Source organism: Ranitomeya variabilis, chromosome 4, assembly GCF_051348905.1.
Source record: "Ranitomeya variabilis isolate aRanVar5 chromosome 4, aRanVar5.hap1, whole genome shotgun sequence".
In the NCBI taxonomy this organism is placed as follows: Eukaryota; Metazoa; Chordata; class Amphibia; order Anura; family Dendrobatidae; genus Ranitomeya; species Ranitomeya variabilis.
Window position 1 is genome coordinate 453,626,130 of NC_135235.1, and position 24,057 is coordinate 453,650,186.

At 40.7% G+C, this 24,057-nt stretch overlaps 1 protein-coding gene across 11 annotated transcripts in view; it reads left to right on the forward strand.

Moving 5' to 3' along the window:
• The window catches only part of EPB41L1 (erythrocyte membrane protein band 4.1 like 1), a 278,168-nt gene that overhangs the window by 232,416 nt on the left and 21,695 nt on the right, over positions 1–24,057 (forward strand). For 6 of the 11 annotated variants that reach the window (XM_077251569.1, XM_077251567.1, XM_077251572.1 and 3 more), the window contains 8 exons: positions 2,866–3,084; positions 5,756–5,843; positions 7,903–8,055; positions 8,201–8,298; positions 10,356–10,531; positions 13,695–13,825; positions 20,794–20,826; positions 23,303–23,461. In XM_077251569.1, coding sequence (XP_077107684.1) covers positions 2,866–3,084; positions 5,756–5,843; positions 7,903–8,055; positions 8,201–8,298; positions 10,356–10,531; positions 13,695–13,825; positions 20,794–20,826; positions 23,303–23,461 — 1,057 coding nt within the window. The remainder of the gene's footprint in view (positions 1–2,865; positions 3,085–5,755; positions 5,844–7,902; positions 8,056–8,200; positions 8,299–10,355; positions 10,532–13,694; positions 13,826–20,793; positions 20,827–23,302; positions 23,462–24,057) is intronic. The other 5 variants (XM_077251576.1, XM_077251575.1, XM_077251571.1 and 2 more) reach the window with 1 other exon arrangement.

Consider the following 24,057-nt stretch of genomic DNA (forward strand, 5'->3'; position numbering starts at 1 on the left):
TAGGAAAAAAGATGCCCCAGAATTGTTATTTCATGGAGAATATAAGTATATAAGGATTTATAAAAATAGGCACGTCAGGATAGCTGACAGATCTTCTTTATAGAGGACCCATGTCATGGATGTGTCAGAGGCTACAGACAGTCACTCTGCATCTATCCGCAGAAGGTCTCTGCGTTTGGCCTTGCAGACACCTTCTTATCCCTTCTACTCAAGATAAGTGTTCCCCTTGTTCGTCTATCCCAATTGTCTTTAGTGATAGTGGGGATCGACTTGTGCATACCCCGTCATTCCCTAAGTAGGGCTTATCACCAGAGTCAGGTAGGGATTAGGTTCCTGCTCAGTGATAGGTGTAAAACCTATATAGGGATGTTTTTGGCAGACAGGGTGACTTTAGATCTACCTAGGGGTCTCCACTCCTCCCTTCCCTAGTGTTGGACTCCCTTCCCCTCATCCCTTCGTGTTTTACTTAGTCTTTCCTACACTGTACGTGACAACCCATAACTTGTTCAAAAATCGAGTTTCCATAATTCTGACTCTCTTTTCCATTTTGTGCTACGTCACTCCATTGCAGAGATATTCATTTTTGATGCTTGTGGAGCCCAGTACGTGAAATCTCTTCTAGCAGTTCATCTGAGTGTTTCTTCACCATTTCAACTGTAGCGCTTTCACCCTTCACTCCCAGATACTGCTTATTACAGCTTAGCAGTGTCTAAATCTGCTAGATCAGCTGCCGATTTGTGATTGGCAGCAACTGGGAGGGAGTGATGAAAGTGCACACCTCCAGAAAAGGCTAAATAAACTCCTACTTGGTCTGCAAGAAGAGATTTCACATACTGAACTCCAAAATCAACAACTGTAAATATCTCTGAAATGAAGTGACGCTGCTCAAAACGGAAAAAAATGGCAGAATCAGAGGAGCTCTAGGGAAAAATGTATTTACCTACTTTTTATTAATAAGTGATAGATCCTCTCTAATTTAAGAAATGTTAGACAAATAATAAATTCTACTCTACAATTGTATAGAAAAGGAGTAAAGCTAGCCACAGAAACATAACCAAAGCAGGGACAAACTCCGAAGGTGGCTTAAAATGAACCTGAAACATTGAAAATACTGTCTTATCTGCATGCAGCAGAAAAAAGCCACAGAGATTAATATATAATTTAGTGAGAAAATATTTAGTAGCACTGGTATTTTGTTAATTAAAAAAAGGACATTTCTCCCATTTTAGCATGCTAAACTGGCTACATCATAAAGCAGTGGCTGCAGAGCTGACACATAAAACATATAATCTAACTTGTTATCTCCATTGTGGAGATAATAGCTTTTATAGTTTAGATTCTAATCTGGAGAAAACCAAATGGGGCGTTAGTAAAGATTCATCTTTGGGAGTGGAAGTGAGCAGAGTTAAGGCTAGGTTCACATTGCGTTAAGTGTAGTCCGTTCAACATATGCGTTGAACGGACTGCGCAACGCAAGTGCCTTATAAAGATCGCGTTATGCAATCGCGCTAGCGCAGATGCTCCATCTGTGCTAGCGGTGACGGACCCGAAACGCTGCAGACCGCGTCCGAGGGTCCGTCACAGAATGAAGGCACATCGCTAACACATGCCGATTATGACATGCGTTAGCGATGCGCTACATAATGGCAGTTAATGGGTGCACTAATGCATCCGTTACATAGCGTTAGTACCGCTATGTAACGGATGCCGTCAGCGCATTGCCATTAACGCAATGTGAACCTAGCCTAACAGTGTTGTGAAATGAGAGCTACAGATGCAAACAGCTCTGCTTTTCTCCCCACTCACTGACTACCATAAAAAATAGAGCTGCAAGAAGTGTTTGTAATGGCACACAGCTCAGCTCTACTCCCCTCCCCCCACCTGTAATCACAGTAGTTGCTGGCAGTGAGATCAGTGAGTAGAGCAGGGTTGTCTGTCATTACATGTCTTACACAGAGAAAACAGATCTGACCAACTATTAGGGAGTTGCAGAGTGTCTGTAAGTACTTTATCTAGCTTTGCAAAACTGTTACAAGTCTGTAAAAGCTATTTTCTCTCAATGTTAGAGATACCAACAGAGAGAGAAATCGAGCTGTACACCAGAGCTGCCAGGTTAATTTTTTTTTTCTGGACATCTTTGAAAAAATCACGGACAGCCAACATATTTTTAGACATACTGTAAAATGATAAAGTCCATAGTGGGCATGGATATAATTTAATAAACTACAAGTTCCAATGAAACTTTTCCCACAAAATCATGTATCAATCTTCTTAGCTTCTCCAGCTCTGTATTATGCGGCTTTTAGATTGGACTGAATTTTCAACATGATAGATTGCCTATACGCAGTGGGGTGAAAATACTTCCCCTATTCATACATTTTTTTGTTGCGCTTCTTTCATTTTGTTTGCATGGTGTGTTCAAAAAAATTAAAAGATATTAAGGAATTGATGTCTTAGCAAAGAAAATACAAAATAAAATACAACACTTTATCTCTTTTTTTCCTTTTCTCGCTACTCCAGTGTAGATTCTGTTTTTTGGGGTTTTAAATATGGAATATGGTTCCAGAGATATCGGCCTTTTTATTTAGTGCATCAAATAGGCAATGAAATGCATACAATGTGCTCTTGGTAAGGACAATAAAAAATAGAATATTGGGTGCAATAAATAAAAAGGCCCATATGTATCGAACTCCATGTCTGACTTAAAAAATATAAAAAAGTAAAAAATGCAACACTCATGGAGGCATCGAGAGTATAATAAGAACAAAAACCGGTGAAAGGTTCTCTTTAAATAAGGGCTTTTATTACTCATCTCTGTCCAAACTCAAATCTTCTATTTCAGTTTATTTTCATAATTTTTGGCAGGTATTATCTGTGCCTACAGTTACGTGCGGACATCATCAGTGGCCGCCTACCCTGCTCTTTTGTTACTCATGCCCTATTGGGCTCTTATACTGTACAAGCTGAACTTGGTGACTATGACCCTGAAGAACATCATGGGAATTATGTGAGTGAACTTCGATTCTCCCCTAATCAGACGAGAGAGCTGGAAGAAAGAGTAATGGAGCTGCACAAGACATACAGGTAACAGCATATAGATGAGGTATAAAGCTAACACCATCCAGGTTGACTGTTTAAATAATTAATGTTGAACTCAATCACAGTTTATATATAGATAGAACTTAATAAAAATAAGGGCTGAGTTAATTTCTTGTATTGCACTGGTCCAGAGTTAGGTAGTTATTCAAGAGCTGCATTCACAATTCTGACATATTTGATGAGCAAATTCCTATCAGTTTACCTGAGCTCCTGCAAAGCTATGTGGTGCACCACATGTCATGAATGATCGGACCATGCTTCCTGAAATGCAAATCATCATATCAATCTGGCGGCAGGGAATGTTGGAAGAGTTCTGCTCTGAAGGCTGCATAAATGTGAATGCAGGTAAAGAATATAAGACAAGTAATAAATTAGGAATGCTACAAGACAATGACTCGATATGTAACTTAGTGTGATATTTAATAAAAATCAGCTGAAAGGTGTAAGGACCCTCTGAGTATGTGCATATAATTCCTTTTTTTTAGGCTGATACTTAAGGAATCACCAGCATTTTTTTTTCGTGAAGCATTTTTTGGCATCTTTTTAAGAAGTTTCCTGAGCACTTTTTCATTTTCTTTATTCGCCAGGAGGTTTTGTTTTAGCGTATTTCCCCTATTTTTGTGGCATCTTTTATATTATCATTTTCTGGATGTGTTTTGAACTCCATTCATTTATGAAGAAACCACGAGTGGTTTTTTGAGCAAAAATTCTGGCAAAACATTCAGGAAAGCAGCCGGGTATCTTTTGAGCCTTCAGATTGCCTTGCATTTTAAAGTATAGAGCACCACTTTTAACCACTTGGTGTCTTTGGAAACCTGAAGCAGTTAACGCTCAAAAGACTGAACATATGGACAGCCAGGTGCTTTTTATATAGAAATGCATGGGTTCGTTCATTTGAGCATTTTCTGGATGTTTTTTCAAACGGGTTTCAGATCAGATCAGATCATATCCTAAGATAGTAATGTTGGTTGCGGTCTATGAGTGAAATATGAAGCTGTTGCATATTTTTCAAAGATGCTCAGATCTGCTTACAACGTTCTGCAAGTGTAACCCACTTTCTTTGCTAGTACTTGCGGCACTTATCGATACGCGCATCCCACACTTTCACCCTAGGGCCAAAGCGGGATAAAAAATACCTCCAGTCTGTAACACTAGAGTGAGGACAGAAAAAGCAATGCTAGTCCTGCCTTGGCAGGTGAGACGGATGCAGAGAAGCTAAGGCCCCTTCAGAAACAATGAACATTCTCTATGTGGCAGTGAGGTCGGAAGTTCTGTACCTTACCCCTGCAGATGTTGTATCATGTGATAGGGGAACACTGCTTACCATTGTTTGTCCTGTGTCACTACTAAGGATTCAGAAGGCTGCGATTATCTACATGGAAAAACTAGTTTATCTGACACCACCCTATGTATACTGAACAAAAATATAAACGCAACACTTTTGTTTTTGCTGCCATTTTTATTTAGCTGGACTCAAAGATCTAAGACTTTTTCAATGTACCCAAAAGGCCTTTTTCTCTGAAATATTGTTCACAAAATAGTCTAACTCTGTGTTCGTGAGCCCTTCTCCTTTGCTGAGACAATCCATCCACCTCATGAGTGTGGCATATCCAGATGCTGATAAGACAAGATTATTGCACAGGCGTACACAATAAAAGGTCACTCTAAAATGTGCAGTTGTACAATATTGGGGTGATCAGAAAACCAGTCAGCATCTGGTATGACCACCATTTACCTCGCGCAGTGCAACACATCTACTTCACATAGAGTTGATATGGTTGTTGATTGTGATCTGTGCAATTTTGGTCCACTCCTCTTCAATGGCTGTGCGAAGTTGTCTAATATTGGCAGGAACTTGAACTGTCATATACGCAGATTCAGAGCATCCTAAACATGGTCAGTTGGTGACATATCCGTAGAGTATGCCGGCCATGCAAGAACTGAGATGTTTCCAGCTTCTAAGAATTGTGTACAGATCCTTGCAACATGGGAATGTGCATTATCGTGGGACAACATGAGGTGATTGTCATGAATGAATGAATGACACAACAATGGGCTTCAGGATCTCGTCATGGTATCTCTGTGCATTCAAAATGGCATCAATAATATGCACCTGTGCTTGTTATCCATAACATACCCTGGACCATACCATAACCCCACCGCCACCATTGGCCACTCGATTCACAAAGTTGACATCATCAAACCGCTCACCCACACAATACCATACAAGTAGTCTGCCATCTGCCCTGAACAGTGAAAACCGGGATTCTTCCGTGAGGAGAACACCTCTCCAACAGCCTAAGACACACCGGCAATAATCATGCTAAATAGTCAGCATCTGAATATGCCACACCTGTGAAGTGAATGGATTATCTCGGCAAATGAGAACTGCTCACTAACACAGATCTAGACACATCTGTGAACAATGTTTGAGGGCAAAAGGACTTTTGTGTACATTGAAAAAGTCTTAGATCTCTGAGTTCAGCTCATGAAAAATGGGAGCAAAAACAAAAATGTTTAGCACCGTATATATTTTTGTTCAGTGTACATAGCTTCCATTACAACTGTACGTGTATTTGCTTTTGCTATATGTTTGGGTTTAAGCTGTATTCCACATTTATTTATGCTATTTTCATATTTGTATATCTCTAACCAGAGGAATGACTCCTGCTGAGGCCGAAATTCATTTTCTAGAAAATGCCAAGAAGCTGTCAATGTATGGAGTCGATCTTCACCATGCCAAGGTAATGGGACACAAAGCTCATTCCCCATTCTGTTGGTTTTGAATGATCCATTTCGTACTCATAAATTCAAGAATTGTAAGAAAGGCCTGCAAATGAGATTTGGTTTAAGAGGAAACTACTGCTTAAAAGACAATTCCTTTAAGGGTGCAGTCAGACGGCCATATAAATTGGAGCAAGATGGGAATGCAGTGCACGGATTGGCAGTCAACTCTCCCAAATCGAGCATGACATCTGCATGGAAATATATAATGCTGTCACGCTAGGGTCGGGACAGCCGTCGGCCAGTCCTAGCACTGCGTTCTGATCTTGTTTCGATTTATACGGCCATCTTACTGCGCCCTAATAGTAGGCGGAGCATTTGAGCAAAAGATATCTCAGCAATTCCTTTGTTGTTTCTTGAGAAGACAGAAAGATAAAATTGAAGATTGCAGATTTACAACAGCTTAGACTACAAGCTTAGGAGGTGACAAACTACGGTACATCTGAATCACCAGCACCAGTTCCTTCACCAGAGTTCATTTTGATAATAACATTATAGAAATGGATTATTAATTAAGCATTTGTTTTTTAGAGGGTTGTCTTAGATTAGAAAAAAAGGTATATTTGTTCTTCAGCAATAATGACAATGTTTGTGGGGAATATCTGCCAAGAGAGGGCTAAACAGCTGGCAGAAAAAAAGCCTTTACTTACACACAAAAAAATGTCAGGGTTGTTTTCAGTTTGCCAAAAGAGGAATCCACAAATGTATGGAGAAAGTTTCTGTGGTCAGATGAGACCAAAATTGAACTTTTTGGCCACCAAAGTAAATGTTATGTCTAGCATCAATCCAACACAGTTCATCACCACAAGAACCCCATCCCCACAGTGAAATATGATGGTGGCAGCATCATGCTGCGGGGATATTTTTCAGCAAAAAGGACAGTAAAAATGGCCTGAGTTGAGGAGAAGATGGACAGTGCAAAACATGGGGAGATTCTTCAGCAAAACGTGTTTCAGTCTGTCAGTGACTTGAGACTGGGACTGAGGTTCACTTTCCATCAAGATAATGGCCCAAAGCATACTGCTAAAGCAACACTCGAGTGGTTTTAGGGGTAACGTGTAAATGTTCTGGAGTGGCCTAGTCAAAGCCCAGACCTTAATCCAATTGAGAATCTTTATTCAGACTTGAAGTTTGCTGTTCACTAGAGGAAACCATCTAACTTGAAGGAGCTGGAGCAGTTTTGTGTTGAGGAATTTGCAAAAATCCCAGTGGCAAAATGTGGAAAGCTCATAGCGACTTATCCAAAGCGACTTGCAGCTGTAATTGACGAAAAAAGGAGGCACTACAAAGTACTGACTCTGGGTGGGGGAGGGGTGAATAGTTATGCACACTGAAGTTTTCAGTAATTTTGTTCTATTTGTTGTTTGCTTCACAATAAAAGGAAAACCAAAGGTGCACAGTTATAGGCATGTTCGTTACAGCAACTGGTGCTAGCCATAAAAAAGTGACATTCCAGGTTATGAGGTAGACACGAAAACACGAAACATGCCAAAGGGGGTGGGTGTGTGTGAATACTTTCCCAAGCCACTGAATGAAGGAAAATGAGTAATACAAGGTAAAAAGTGCTTGTAGTCGGCGATCTTGCCATCTTTATAAGAAATAAAAGCATTCATTTAGATCTGCATGAACCAGTCATCAGCCAATATCTGTATGTGTTCAGATAAAAAGTGCTACTATGTGCTTGGGAGGGTGTGGGGACAGATGATAGAAAGGACCAGATTCTGTGAAAAATGTAGAAAGTGAGAACTGGGAACAGTTAGATTAATGAGGTGATGTGATGAGCCTGTCTACAAAGATCAGCGCACTCTTAAAACTATGGATATTGGGAACTAAACTGATTGTTCTCAGTAGTGCATTCCAGAAAAATGGTGCAGTACAAGAAAAGTCTTGGAGATGGAAGTGGGAGGTTCGGATTGGAGGATTATGGAGGATGTTAATGCAACCTCTTTGTGGCTAGTAATAGCTCAAGTTGTCCTATGTATCTAATCCTGACTTGTTTTTTTTTCCTTGTCTCTGTAGGACTCTGAAGGTATAGATATAATGCTGGGAGTTTGTGCAAATGGGCTCCTGATCTACAGAGACAGGTTGCGAATAAACCGGTTTGCATGGCCTAAAATCTTAAAGATTTCTTACAAAAGAAGCAACTTTTACATTAAGATCCGACCAGGGGAGGTAAGTGACCTGACAAGTGTTATAGAGAGACACAGGAAAGGAGAGGAATGTTGTATCTAGGATTGGTGTCAACATTTCTATAACTTTCATCTGGAGGTTTTCTTATTTGTTTGGAGTATTATCTTTTCCTTATTATCTGTTGTAGTATGAGCAGTTTGAAAGCACGATCGGATTCAAACTACCTAATCACAGAGCGGCCAAGCGGCTTTGGAAAGTCTGCATAGAACATCACACGTTTTTCAGGTTAGTATTTCAATCTCCATCATGGGGTGGAGGGTTATTGTCATTAGTTTGTATTTGTATTGTACCCAATTTATTACAAATTGAAGCAAAAGCTATGACAGATCCCAATGACTGAGAGTATCCTTCAGGTCTCCATTTTTACTAGATAGAATAGTGTAGCAAACTATGATGTCACATCCACCAAATGAAACCTGACAGAATGAAGGCCAACTGATGATATCAGAGCCTCCCTAAATCCCAACAAACACTAGCTGAATATTCTATGTTTTTCTGTAAAAATGACAATAGAGAATATCAGCTGAGAGAAGTGGGCATAGTCATTGGCAAGCTGTAATTGTACTTTTAGACTTTTTTATCCAAGTAAACACCATTTAGCATATAGAAAGATATTAGACCACATAAGGAATTAAATAGCTCTTTTTTGGAATATACCAAGAACCTTAAAAAAATACAAATCGGTTTAGAAGCAAACAGCAACATGCAGATGTCAGGAGGAAAGAGCTCATGGTACAAAACAATCACATATATAGCAATTATTAAAAAAAAAACACAAACGTGCAATAAAACAATAAACCAATGCAGAACACCTAAATGTTTAAGGAAGAATTCCTTAGATCAACATTGAATCATCGGATGTGTACAGCACAGGAAAAAAAAGTATGTAGTTATATATAAAACATTACCCCGGATAATACAAACATAAGAATACGAATGTTTCAGATAATTAAAAGAATAAATAATTGTAGGCAGACCTCTTAAACATCCACCCGAACAAATGAGAGTTTCGCCAACATCTTCATCTGGGGTCATTGATCAAAAGTAAAAAAAAAAAAAAAAAGTTATGACGTCTTCACGTGATGCTTAAAAAGAAATTGAACCAATCCGTTCCAAATGCACGGGATTTATTAAGAGGAGAAAATGCATCCCAAATACTTTCTATAATTTTATTGGTGCAAAATACTCCATTGTATTGTACCACCATTGACACATCAAGTGAAGTGAAGATCAAAGAACATTAGATACCTTTTGGCAAAAAGCTATCTCTGTGCTGAGCATTCATGGGTCCTCTGGGCGGGTAGTGGAGTACCGGAAGTTGCTGGCAGACGCATCCAGCAGCAGTTTATCTCTCTGCAGAACAAAATGATCGTCCATTAAAGTCAAACCACTTATCATCGCCAGCATCATCTGTAGGGGAGAGTTGACCAATTCAACCAAAATCAGCAGAACTTTTATATAAAGTGTATGACGGTTTAATATTTTGTTTTACGATTTAAAATACTTTGTAAAGTTTATGCCATTTACTACATAAGGCAAATAGCCATGACTTACCTGAAGAATACTCTTCCACTATAACACCACTGCTCTCCACAAATTACTTTACTATCGGAATTATATACGCCATCTATGTGACCACTGCTGCCAATTACTGGCGTCCGCTGTGACAGTGAGGTGAACGGCACAAGACCACTGAGGCCAATAAAGCAGTAGTCATATGGATATACAGTATACAGCAGGGAAGTATAAAGAGACTGGCAGCAATGGTATTGAAGCAACTAGTAATTTGTCCAGTAAGTAATGGTTGATTTGGTATTTTATTCCCTTTTCTGCCTTTAGGCTTTTTTCTCCAAACCCCTTTAAGCCGACCAGAAACCAACAACAATTCACTAATCAACTTCAAAAATAATGAGTTTCATAAAAAAAATAGAATTGTTCTCCTTCCAGAGCACATTTTTCAGAAGACTACTTATTCTATGAAATGGTTCTAATAATGAATGCGGCTCAGGGCATTAATATGCAGGTTACATCTTGTTCATGTTCAGGACAAGAGGGTTGGCATATCTCATCCCAACACATGACAGCTGAGTTAATATGCAGATCATGATGGCACTGCAGTGACAGCGCCATGTGTAGGGTCAGAGTAGGCTGGAGAAGAATGACAATGTTTCCTGTGAGAAGGCCACATCTATAATAACACAGCAGGCGGAAAATATTTTTGTATAAACTCTGTGTGCTGTGTGCAAAGAAGAAACATTAAAACCTTTCTTTTCATATTCCAGACTGGTGTCCCCAGAACCTGCCCCTAAGGGTTTCCTAGTGATGGGCTCAAAATTCAGATACAGTGGACGAACACAAGCTCAGACGCAGCAAGCAAGCGCTTTGATAGACAGGCCTGCCCCTAACTTCAAGCGATCCGCCAGCAAACGGTACACACTGTCCCAGAGTCATGAAGGAGGTGAGTATAGATGCAGAGGCTTAAAGGGAATCTGTCAACAGGTTTATGCTATCTTATCTGAGAGCAGCTTGATGTAGGCAAAGAGAAGCTGAATCCAACGATGTATCATTTAGTTTACTGGGTACAGCCGTTCTGACACAATCAGAGCTTTTAGATTTAGTAATGCAGCGGAGCTGAGTAAGCTGCCCCCGCCCAGCCCAGTCATTGTATATACCATGATCAACTCCGAATAAATGAAACCAAAAAGAAATGGAGTAAAAAAGTCCCAAACAACATAGTTTAAAAAGACAGGTACAAAATGTATTAATCAACAACATATAACAACTATACAGTGCCTACAGGTTGTATTCAACCCCCTGCAGATTTAGCAGGTTTACACATTTGGAATTAACTTGGCATTGTGACATTTGGACTGTAGATCAGCCTGGAAGTGTGAAATGCACTGCAGCAAAAAAGAATGTTATTTCTTTGTTTATTTTTTTTTTAAATTGTGAAAAGTTTTTTCAGAGGGTGATTTATTATTCAACCCCTCAACCCCCCAGAATTCTGTTTGGTTCCCCTAAAGTATTAAGAAGTAGTTCAGGCACAAAGAACAATGAGCTTCACATGTTTGGATTAATTATCTCTTTTTCCAGCCTTTTCTGACTATTTAAGACCCTCCCCAAACTTGTGAACAGCACTCATACATGGTCAACATGGGAAAGACAAAGGAGCATTCCAAGGCCATCAGAGACAAGATCGTGGAGGGTCACAAGGCTGGCAAGGGGTACAAAACCCTTTCCAAGGAGTTGGGCCTACCTGTCTCCACTGTTGGGAGCATCATCCGGAAGTGGAAGGCTTATGGAACTACTGTTAGCCTTCCATGGCCTGGACAGCCTTTGAAAGTTTCCTCCCGTGCTGAGGCCAGGCTTGTCCGAAGAGTCAAGGCTAACCCAAGGACAACAAGGAAGGAGCTCCGGGAAGATCTCATGGCAGTGGGGACATTGGTTTCAGTCAATACCATAAGTAACGTACTCCACCGCAATGATCTCCGTTCCAGATGAGCCCGTAAGGTACCTTTACTTTCAAAGCGTCATGTCAAGGCTCGTCTACAGTTTGCTCATGATCACTTGGAGGACTCTGAAACTGACTGGTTCAAGGTTCTCTGGTCTGATGAGACCAAGATCGAGATCTTTGGTGCCAACCACACACGTGACGTTTGGAGACTGGATGGCACTGCATACGACCCCAAGAATACCATCCCTACAGTCAAGCATGGTGGTGGCAGCATCATGCTGTGGGGCTGTTTCTCAGCCAAGGGGCCTGGCCATCTGGTCCGCATCGATGGGAAGATGGATAGCACGGCCTACCTGGAGATTTTGGTCAAGAACCTCCGCTCCTCCATCAAGGATCTTAAGATGGGTCGTCATTTCATCTTCCAACAAGACAACGACCCAAAGCACACAGCCAAGAACACCAAGGCCTGGTTCAAGAGGCAAAAAATCAAGGTGTTGCAGTGGCCTAGTCAGTCTCCTGACCTTAACCCAATTGAAAACTTGTGGAAGGAGCTCAAGATTAAAGTCCACATGAGACACCCAAAGAACCTAGATAACTTGGAGAAGATCTGCATGGAGGAGTGGGCCAAGATAACTCCAGAGACCTGTGCCGGCCTGATCAGGTCTTATAAAAGACGATTATTAGCTGTAATTGCAAACAAAGGTTATTCCACAAAATATTAAACCTAGGGGTTGAATAATAATTGACCCACACTTTTATGTTTAAAATTTATAAAAATTTAACTGAGCAACAAAACTTTTTGGTTTGTAAGATTTATGCATCTGTTAATAAATCCTGCTCTTGTTTGAAGTTTGAAGGCTCTAACTTATTTGCATCTTATTAAACCTGCTAAATCTGCAGGGGGTTGAATACTACTTTTAGGCACTGTAAGTGTATATCTGCTGTATGCAGTATATACCAAACAGAAAGGTATGGCAGAGGAAACATATCGATACATCAGGTTACATACGGTCAACATTATCCATCTCTGGGGTACACACTAATCAATGTATATGTCAAAGGAAGGGGTCCTGAAATCATATAGTAATTCTGGCCAATCAGCCCTGTACATATCACAGTATCCCCATAATGGTGACTCAAAACGGCCTCGGACGCGCGTTTCGCGGTTAGCTTTCTCAACAGGGGGTTGATATTGTGTCCATTTCATGTACTTAAATATAAGCAAAAGTGGAAGTGGAGCCGGAAATTGGCGCATGTGCGGCAGCGATCCCACACACGCCACAACTGCAGCGGTCATAACACAGCGCACATGTGGGCGGAACTCCACCTTATAACGTCATATGACATGCGCGCTGTGCACATAGAGATAGCCACTCTAAGGGGGCGGGCGTCAGGAGCGACGACCGCGCATGCGCACATATATACCATGTTCATAGACAGTGAGGTGATTATCACAGAAGGGGGCGTGCACGACCAGGAGACTCATGCTGCTTTGTCCCAGCATTCATAAACTCCTGGTGCTAAAACAATCATTGTAAGCAAACAAAACATCAGAGCTTGATAAGAAAAGCATCCCTGAAATCTGTATTTCTCTGTATAGAGAGCGAATGTAATGAATAGATCCTAGTAAGTAAGGGCTTTACCCACTTTAAAAACCATGTAAAAAACCTCATATTCACATACCCTTAATAGTCACCAGGTTGCATATTAAAACTTAAAGGGGTTGTACACCTTTGGGATTTTTTTTTTACTTAAATGGATGTATTTGCCACTAAAAATTATTTTTTGCTATTGGGTTTGATTAAAAGTGTTGCTCCATTTGGCTTTTGCAGGCTCTTTGTGTTCCTACACATTCAATGTTGATGTGGTTTGTGGTCATATCATAAATCAGCTGAGAGGAGCAGAAGAAAAGACAGAGGAAACACTTACAAACTCCTTGTTAGACCATCATAGCGAGTTTACTGATGGATTCTCAGTTAATTTATTATTTAGCCAGCATCAACAGTGAAACACAGAGGCAACTGAAGAAAAACGGTGCAACATTTTTAATGAAATTGCAAATTTGATTTCAATAATATACATTTAAGTAAGAAAAAAATAGTGGGTGGATGACCCCTTTAAATTAATTTTGCCCCCTATTATTGACATAATTCATTGCTGTTTTCAGGATTTTCTAAACAGGCTGCAGTCAATGAAAACCATGAGTCTACACCAGAGAAAAACCATGAACCATCTCAGCACGAGGAAGAGGAAGAAGGGGAGGAAGTGACAACTCCAACCAAAATCAAGGAGCTGAAGGTGAGTTGTAGGTTGTTTCTAATGGACAGATAATTGTGTAATACTGAAGTGTGTACAATGAAGTTCTCATTCCAGGATAAAAAAGGTTTTCCGATTTGTAAATTAAATTATTAGCTAGCCCTTTGAGATAATGATTATCTTAGAAAAGATCAAAACAATGATTACAACTTTTGGCAATGTAAGAACTGGTGAATTAAAGCTTTTCACACATGGTAGATAAACAGCTCCAATTTTCAGGAATACATTGAGTGGTGCAACATTCGCATTTATATGTAACGCTCTTGAAACACAGTATATAGATATTATAGTATGTTAGAGCTGGAGGGGACCTCAAGGGTCATCATGTCCAACCCCCTGCTCAATCCAGGATTCACTACACCATCTCTGACAGATGTCTGTCCAGCCTCTGTTTGAAGACTTCCATTGAAGGAGAACTCACCACCTCTCGTGGCAGCCAGTTCCACTCATTGACCACCCTGTCAAAAAGATTTTTTTTATGGGGGAAAAAAAAGTTGCACAACTGCATGTGTAACACAAGCTTTTCCATTTGGACAACCCATCCTCCGCTGGCCATCTGCTGATCACCCGTAGGGTATGTGCACATGTCATGTCTTATAGTCACTAGTGTACCTGCATAGGTTTTCATGCAGAAGGGACTATTCATGAAAATGCTGATGGTGTTCTTGTGGCGACTTTGCTCCCAGCTTTCTTTTTAATATCTTACATATAAACTCGTCAGGAATGGTCAGATCATTTTTTTAGCAACTAAACTTTGCAAAAAACTGAAAATGTGCACAGTGAGTCGTTTTGACATAGCAGTGCAGATGTTAATTCTTTGTTATGTTTTTAGTGCTTTTTCAGGTGGTTTTTAGGCAGTCTCCGCCTGAAAAAGTTGTTCTGTGCACTTACACATAGGCTCTTTTCAGACGTCTCGCAGGTCTCTGTTATACGTGTTCTATTCTTATTTGTCACTGAGAGAACATGTACCCATTGTATTCTATATTTTCACATGCACTGATGGTCTTCAAATAACAACAGTGAATTGTCGAATTTTGATCTGGTTGGCGGATCAAAATTTCACATTGAAGTCATTGGATAAAAAAAGGACAGCAGACAGATGCCATCCGGGTGACATCTTATTGCTCTTTGTTTTTCACTGTCTAATAGGTAGGAGAAGCTTAGAAATGTTTTTTTTTCTTTATAAGAGAAACGGATGCCACCACTGATTGTAAAAACTAACATGTAGACCAAAAATTGATGAAAATTGGAACCAGCACACTGACGGAAAAAGATCCGTTTTTCTCGTATGAACAAAGTAAAAAAAAAAATTTTCGAATGCGGTCTTAATCTGGCAGTTGAATCTCACTGTGATATATTGTCATCTGCAGTGGCCGCTTTCGGAAAAATGTAGTAGTAATACATGCGGTCTAATTTAATGAGTAGGCCACCATACAATGCGCTGCGGATTCTTCCAGAGCGGTTGCTGATTTTTGCAGAGGCTCTCCACTTTCTGACTTACCAAGAAGGACCCTGGGTATCCATCTGCCCTAAACCATTATAGGCATAGTGATTGTCCTAATGAGACACAAGGGGATGTTTACATTGACTAGAGTGATTATTAAATCAATGCGGCATAACCATTATACTATAAATTAAATTAAAATGATGACACAGTACCACAGTAGTAAAAATATACGAGTAATTAATATTCAGATATGAAGCAGTGCTTGCAATATCACTTGTACATGAATGAAGTTAATTAGTAACAAATGCTTGTACTGTAGCGGAAAGCTCCTTGTCAACTGCGAGTGTGTCCAATAGTTACATTTTCTTATTTGTTGTGACTAATAAATGTCATAAAGCTTCTTTCAATGCAGTAACAGAATTGGTAGCTTACATTACAATCAAGCAGAACACTAGAGTGCATTTGTCACTTTCAGGCCTCATTCACATGTCAGTGTTTTGCATCAGTAAATGTAAATTCAACCGGAAGTGGCTCCAAAACACAGAACAGATTTAATCAGATTCTTTCATATAGGCCCCCTTCACACTTTCAGTATTTGGTGATTTTTTTACCTCAGTATTTATAAGCCAAAACCAGGAGTGGGTGATAAATACAGAAGTGGTGACGTGTTTCTATAAGGCTACTTTCACACTAGCGTCGTGCACTGCACGTCGCTATGCGTCGTTTTGCAGAAAAAACGCATCCTGCAAAAGTGCTTGCAGGATGCGTTTTTTCTCCATAGACTTTTATTAGCGACGCAGTGCGACGCATTGCCACACGTCGCAACCGTCGTGCGACGGTTGCGTCATGTTGCGTCGGACCGTCGCCACCAAAAAACGTTGCTTGTAACGTTTTTTGATGCGTCGTTCCCGTCTTTTCCGACCGCGCATGCGCAGCCGGAACTCCGCCCCCTCCTCCCCGCACCTCACAATGGGGCAGCGGATGCGTTGAAAAACAGCATCCGCTGCCCCCGTTGTGCGGCGCATTCACTGCTAGCGTCGGTACGTCGCAAAGACGCAATTCGTCGTGCGTCGTCCGACGCTAGTGTGAAAGTAGCCTTAGGCTATGTTCACACTTTGCGGTTTTTGCTGCGGATCCGCAGCGGATTCGTTTTCCATGCAGGGTACAGTACAATGTTACCCTATGGAAAACAAAAACCGCTGTGCCCACTTTGCGTTTTTCCGCTTGAAAATCCGCGCGGATTTTCAGCGGAAAAAAAGAAGTAGCATGTCAATTCTTTCTGCGGATTCCGCAGCGGTTTTCCACCTGCACCAATAGGAAAGTGCAGTTGGAAACCCGCAGTAGAAACCGCACAAAAAACCGCAGTGAAAACCACCGCGGTTTTGCACTGCGGTTTTTCCAAATCCGCAGCTGAAAAATCCGCAGCAAAAAAAGGAAAGTGTGAACAAGCCCTTATACTTTTCCTCTGATTGTTCCACTCCTGGTTTTCACTTACAGATACTGAGGTAAAAAACTCACCAAATACTGAACATGTGAATATGGCCATATAGTTGTTCCCCCTATCCTGATTTTGGCTTACAAATAGTGATCCTATAGAAACATATGATTAAGGCCTAAGGCTACTTTTGCGGCATGACAAGACTTCCTTCAAGGTCAATATCATCAGTAGCACAATTTAACAACCTTGACACGCTTGATAGTTTTTGCAAAAAAAAAAGTTGCATGAAAAGTTCATGTCTGGATCATTTATTGGAAAAGAAGAGATGGCTCCAGGAATAAAATGTAGAAACTTTTTATTAGTACGTATTAAAACGCTGCTGAAACATGACCAACATGGTCGGTGGAGGAGAGAAACTGAGGACTAAGAACACGTTTGTGTTCGAAACGCGTCCAGTCGGATGTTGGTTTCTCTCCTCCACCGACCTTGCCGGTCATGTTTCAGCAGCGTTTTAATACGTACTAATAAAGTTTCTACATTTTATTCCTGGAGCTGGAGCCATCTCTTCTTTTCCAATACGTTGTTCAGCGTTGTGGCAGCAATACTTCGTCTCCGTGCTCGGACCAATACTAACCACATCGGATGGAATAGCAAGGGTGAGCTGAAATATATTTTTTTCTTCTGGATCATTTATGCAGTTTGGGTCCAGTTTTGTGAGCTTAAAAGGGAACCTGTCACTCCCAAAATCGAAGGTGAGCTAAGCCCACCAGCATCAGGGGCATTACAGAATGCTGTAGATAAGCCCCTGATGTATCCTGAAAGATGAGAACAAGAGGTTAGATTATACTCACCCAGGGGCGGGTGGCCTGATCCGATGGGTGTCACAGTCCGGGGCCTCCTATCTTCATAGGATGACGTCCTCTTCTTGTCTTCACGCTGCGGCGCCGGCGTACTTTGTCTGCCCTGTTGAGGGCAGAGCAAAGTACTGCAGTGCGCAGGCACTGGGCCTCTCTGACCTTTCCCGATGCCTGCGCACTGCAGTACTTTGCTCTGCCCTCAACAGGGCAGACAAAGTACGCCGGCGCCGGAGCCGCAGCGTGAAGACAAGAAGAGGACATCATCGTAAGAAGATGGGAGGCCCCAGACCGGACCGCGACACCCATCGGATCGGACCGCAGCAGGACTGCCCCTGGGTGAGTATAATCTAACCTCTTTTTCTCATCTTTCAGGATACATCGGGGCTTATCTACAGTATTACAGAATGCTGTAGATAAGCCCCTGATGCCGGTGGGCTTAGTTCACCTTTGATTTTGGGGGTGACAGGTTTCCTTTAAAGGGAATCTGATAGTAGGATCATCCTTCCTAAGCAGTCTATATAGGCATGTAGGTTGTAAGAATTGGAATTCCTATGATTCTCTTTAAGCCACGAGTGAACTAAAAAAGAATGGTGCATTAAAGGGATTGTCAGGTGCCACTCACTTCCGTGTCAGGAGGTGAGCGGTGCCAATGACATGATGTTTATAGATGCCTGCTAGGGCATCTGCATGATCAGCGAGTAAGGTGGAATATCTGAGAGGACCATCCATATTGTATCCTTTACACATGAATATATCCTACAGGTTTCATGCATATACAACACAATGTAGTTCTGTGTCAATGGAGCGGTCTCACTGCAAAAAGACTGCAGGAAAATGTACTTAAACTGGCATTTCTAAACCCAGCATAGGACTGTTTTTGCACTAGAGTAAAAAGCACCCCTCCTCATAAATTTGGTGCAACAATCCCAGAAAATTAAGATTTGCCCAATTTCTGGAATAATAAATGTGTCAAACCAATCATGGCTCTAAATATGGTGTGCAACAAAATTTCTAACTTATTTTTCAGACAGTGGTGCGAATCCATACATAAGTTTCCTTATTTATCTCTGACTAAATATTCCGTTCTGTACAGTGATAAATAATCATTTTGGCATTTGCTTGGTTCTTTTGGATGATAAAATAGACAAAGTTGGGGTTTTATCAAGTGTGGAAATTATTCCCTATCCATTGGATAGGGGGTCATTTCCAAATTGTTGCAGGTCCAACTGTTGGAATCCTCCACCGATCCCCGATCCCAAGAATTTGGGCTCTGAGGAACACAATATGAATGGAGTCTTGGTCGACCGTGTGCACATCTGCTTCATTCATTCTTAATGGGGGTGCTGAAGATCAGCTGAAAGCTGTGCTTGGCTATCTTGGGCAGTGGATAACTTCCAATCTTGGTACAACCCCTTTAAGTATCAGAGCATGAGTACAATATATATCATATCATGTGGTGTGGTGAAGATTATGCTTAGTTCTTAGAAAGTTGTAAGAGCAAATCTCCAACAGACAAGTGAGAACATTTTTCTGGCATCTACATTATTTGGCTATGCAATACCATAGTAATAGGGGGTGCCGTCTTATTTTTGCTTTGCCCACACACAATCCAATGTACTGTAAAGGCAGTAAAAAGACCACGCTATAATGCACAACTGTAAAAATACAGACTGAATAAATCCTTATTTATTCATTTACTGACTTTTTTATTTCAAATGCTTCTATTCCAATCCACATTGGGTTTTACAGGTTGCTAAAGTTCCCTGCAGAACACTTCAGAACACAAGCGTATAAACCTCAGAGCAAGATTCCCACACTTACTGCGAAACATGAGTTCTGCTAGCAGAGAAGACCAGAACGTCACAGCCATAGCATTGGTAGCTTGCAGACACCGTTCTCATGCCTGGTACACATATATTCACAAACAATAGAAATCCCAAGAAAACCTCCCACCATGAAGATGCACGGACCACCAAACCAATACACTATATGTAACTAGAATGAAGCACATTATTTCTTCGGTAGTGGGGACCCAAGCCTAACCTTCCATGCCCCAAAGGAAATGGTGCACGGGCACAACTTGTATCTGGGCTAATCTGTGTGGTTGCTTCTGATTTGCGTATAGAGAAAATGACAGATGTTATGCAGTAAGTGTATTTAAGGGAACCTGTCATCCAGGCAGGATGTTAAAGAGCAGGAGGAGCGGATCAATTGCATTTGTATGGGAATAGATTCCGTATAATTTGTATTTTATTACTTAAAATCCCTGGTATTTGTATGTATATGAGTCCAGTGGGCGGTCCTATTCAGTCTTCCCAGTATGACTGTGCATGCAGAGATCACTGTTAATCACTCGTAAGACCGCCTACTGGACTCAAATACATACAAGTACCAGGGATTTTAATTAATAGAATACAAGTTATACTGAATCTTTTCCAACAAACCTATATGTTATTCTGCTCAGTCTCTCATTCTCTATATCGTACTGCATGTACAAGGTGACAGGTTCCCTTTAAGGGGGCTTTCCCTCTGCATTTAGGCTCCCGTTCAGTGGCTCCTGCTGGGGCTTATGTTTGAATCCCCCGTAAAACGGGATTCTTGTGTATGTGCTGACGGAGCCATAGGCTATTATGGTGCTAACAGAGTGAACATGTGCTCTGCCATACATCATTTTCAGGAATATGCACCTACTGGAGACGGACACCCAGACACAGTCTACTACATCTGAGTGCCCACCTCCAGTAGGCGTACACGCCTGGAAATAGTGCACCGCAGAGCGCATGTTCACTATCGGCACCATTATAGTCTACGGCCTCGTCGGCACATACGCCCAAATCCCATTTACGGAGGTTTTGGACATAAGCCCCCAACGGGAACCACGGAACGGGAGCCTAAACGCAGTCTAAAAGCACCCTAAGCCATTTGATTTTGTCCATGTGTTTCTTGAAATTTCATGTGCATTTTGTATTTTATTTTGAATGTTATGCATCTTGTGTGTTTATAGGCTTTTGTATTCTTATGTGCACTTACCTTGCTGCATATTTTCAGATATGAGTATATGATTTATGTCATTTTATGTCCACAAGTAAAACACAGATCTAGATGTTTTGTTGTTGCTTATCTATACTCTTGTGAATCCATGTATGTCTGTATGTGCAGCTGTGTTTCTCACACTTGCTTGCTTCTGTTTCTTGCCTATTGCTACCAGTCGGAGCAAGAGAGCACGCCCCGGCACAAGGAGGTACCCACCTGTAACCAAACATCCATTTACCTACCCTAGTTCCCATTTACCTTCCCTAAAACTAGCATCCGGCTAGTACCCATCTATTCCCTGATGTACCTTAGTACTTTTGTCACTGTGGATCCCATCAGCCTATCCTAAAATCTATCCTACATCCTATTCACCTATTAACCCTTTTCTAAATGCATTAAATCAGCCCTTTGGTGACTAATGTAATAGATTATTGGTCCTCAGTTTATTTTGGAAAGTATTTCTGTGCACACGTGTATATTTTATTATACTACACAGTAATAAAAAAAAAAAAATAGCATAGTCCTAGAGAACATAGTCATAATGACTGCGGACAATTCTGTTTTCATTTTTGGATTCTAGTGCCTGTAAAAAGTTGCATACTTGACAAATGAATTACAGTCCTTTACATTGCACTTTTGGATTTAGGTATATGAACCTAATTTTAACCCAGACTCTAGAACAGAAAATGGAAAACATACTTAAAGGGAATCTGCCACCATGAGCATTCAGTCCAGTCTGCAGGCACCATGATTTAGAGAGTAAGAAGATGAGCAGATATGTAGTTTTGTGAGAAAAGATTCAGAATAACTTGTACTTTGATCATTTAATCCTCTGCTCGTTCTGGGATTTCGGTCCAGTGGGCAGTTCTATCAGTAACTGACAGCTTTCTTTGTAAAACAGTGCATACAGAAATGGCTGTCAGTCACTTATAGGACCGCCCACTGGACCAAAAATCCCAGACAGAGCAGGGGTTAAATGATCAAAATACAAGTTATACAGAATCTTTTCTCACAAAACTATATGTCTGCTCATCTTCTTATTCTCTATAACATGATGCCTGCAGACTGGACTGAATGCTCATGGTGGCAGGTTCCCTTTAAGACTGTGTCTTTCAGGTACTGAAAGGAACATTTGAGGAATTACAAATAAACCACAATGTACACAACAAGAAATAACATTTAGAATATCGTGTTAGAGCATATCCACACAAGGTTGTGACATCTGGGACGTTCATGGCATATCGACATAATATGCTAAAAATATAGAATACTTTGAGAACAAGAGCCTATTGACCACTGTCAGAAATGGAGTAGTTGCCATAGCTGTGCATGTGTGTCCATCTTTCCATCCCTGGCAGCGCATGACCGGGCTCCATTACCAAGAGAGATGCGGATCCCAGTGCTCACACCTGCATCTATCAAACATTTATAGCATCTTTTGTAGATATGCCATAAATGTTCCAGATGGGAATACCCCTTTAAAAGGATCTTGGAAGAGTATGCTCACAGAACAGGACATTGTAAAAGAATCTGGCCACACAGACTATTGCTGAAGAGCCTATGCATGCTAAAGAAAATTATGGGAATGTTGCAAAGGTAATTCACAACAAAGGATATTCTGAAAAGTGTTGCCAAAATAGAGCAAGATATAAAAGGGATATTTACAAGATATTATTGGCATAAGTACATTAATTTCTGAAAACACTATCACTTTTTGCCATAAACCGTGGTGGTAATTGCATTCATTAAGTGAATCTCAGACTTGAAGACATTGATCCATGTCACAGTGGTTGTATAATCCTTGATATTAAAATAAGCATTTGATTAGCCTAGGAAAAGAGAGAGGCAAGTGTACTACTAAGCTAAATGCAAGTTATTTCCACCTATCCTGATTGACAGCTCCTCAGTGTCCCTCTTCCCTGCTGCTGCTCTCACACTGCTCAGTACAAGTCGCAATTGCAAGTCAGACTGGGTGGGTTGGCACAGATTGAGTTTAGCTCAAGAATACACGGTAATATCAGCTCTCTTATTCTCTTACTGAACTCAAGGATTATATAGCCTTATCAGGTCTTAAAAAAAAACCTATATAGAAATGTGTACAGTTTATACTTTAGATCTTAATTTTTTTACATGTATAAAGTCTACTGATTTATAAATCTACAAATCCTTTTTTTTTAAATTATGTCACTGTCTTTTTATTAGTAACTCTGGACATATATATTCATATATTCTCTGATACTGGAGTATTCTGGGGTATTCTCTAATTCTTTGTTCAGCAAGTGACAATTAAACTTGAAAGTCAGCCCCTAAATTGGATATTAGTGCCCCTAGAAACTAGATAATTTTGATAGAGCACAGAGTTGCCAAGTCTGGTCAAGTCAGTAGAATAGAGGCACGCCACAAATGCTCTCTAAGTCACCGTCTGTCCTTGTTTCCTACCCACCCTGCATCTTTCCTGCATTTATTTCCCCATTTTAATAAAACATTATCAGTTTAGAAGATCCGTGGTGGACATGTCTGCTGAAACTCTGCATCCTTCATGGCCATTTTATAATCACAAGTTGTTTGTTTTTTTTTTCTTTTAAATATAGGAACCCCTTCACTGCCAGAGGTCTACAGCATGTGGTGGAGTGAAGGGGTTAGGAGTTGAGCACTGACACCTTTTTGTTATATCCCTTTCTTAGTTCCTGGACAAGTCTCAGGATGTCCTACTGAAGCACCAGGCTAGCATTAACGAGCTGAAGAGAACTCTGAAACAACCCAACAGCAAACTAGTCCACAGAGAGCGTGGGCGGGAAAAGAGGCTGCCCTCCTCGCCTACATCGTCTTCCTCTAAACATGAGGTCAGTAATGGATCCCCATTTAAAGGACTGCTCAGCGTGTTACCCATTGTGCAGTCCTTTTCGGAGTTGAGCCATAACTCGGGCATTTACAGAACTCTTGATGAGCTATAAATCCACTCTCAGACTTTAGGGATATGTGTAGTGTTTCTGAGCTGGCCAAAAGTAGATAGGTAATTTATATGTGCTCTTATGTGTAAGTAATTTGTATTCAATGCGTAGTAGATTTCAGGGCTAATGAAAGTGATACTAGATGTCGGAGTAACAGGCATACCTACAAGCTTGATAACAACCAACAGGTAGAAACTCATTCTGTTCCATCACTTTTTTTTTTCTAATAAATTATTTCATCTGAGGTGTCAAAATATATTAATCTGATAAAAATCTGACTGTTCAGAGCCTTGATAGCATAGTTGGTGATTGGCATACTTTTTTATGGTTGGTACTTGTTTCAATTCACAAAATTATTTCGACACCTTTTCATACTTTCACTCATTGGCTGGGTATTGCACTGTCTTTAATGTTTCAGGATCTCTCTCAGAAAAGTAGATGAAAGGCAATAAGCCAGCTCACCCTCCACCAGCTGCAGCAGGTCCGGG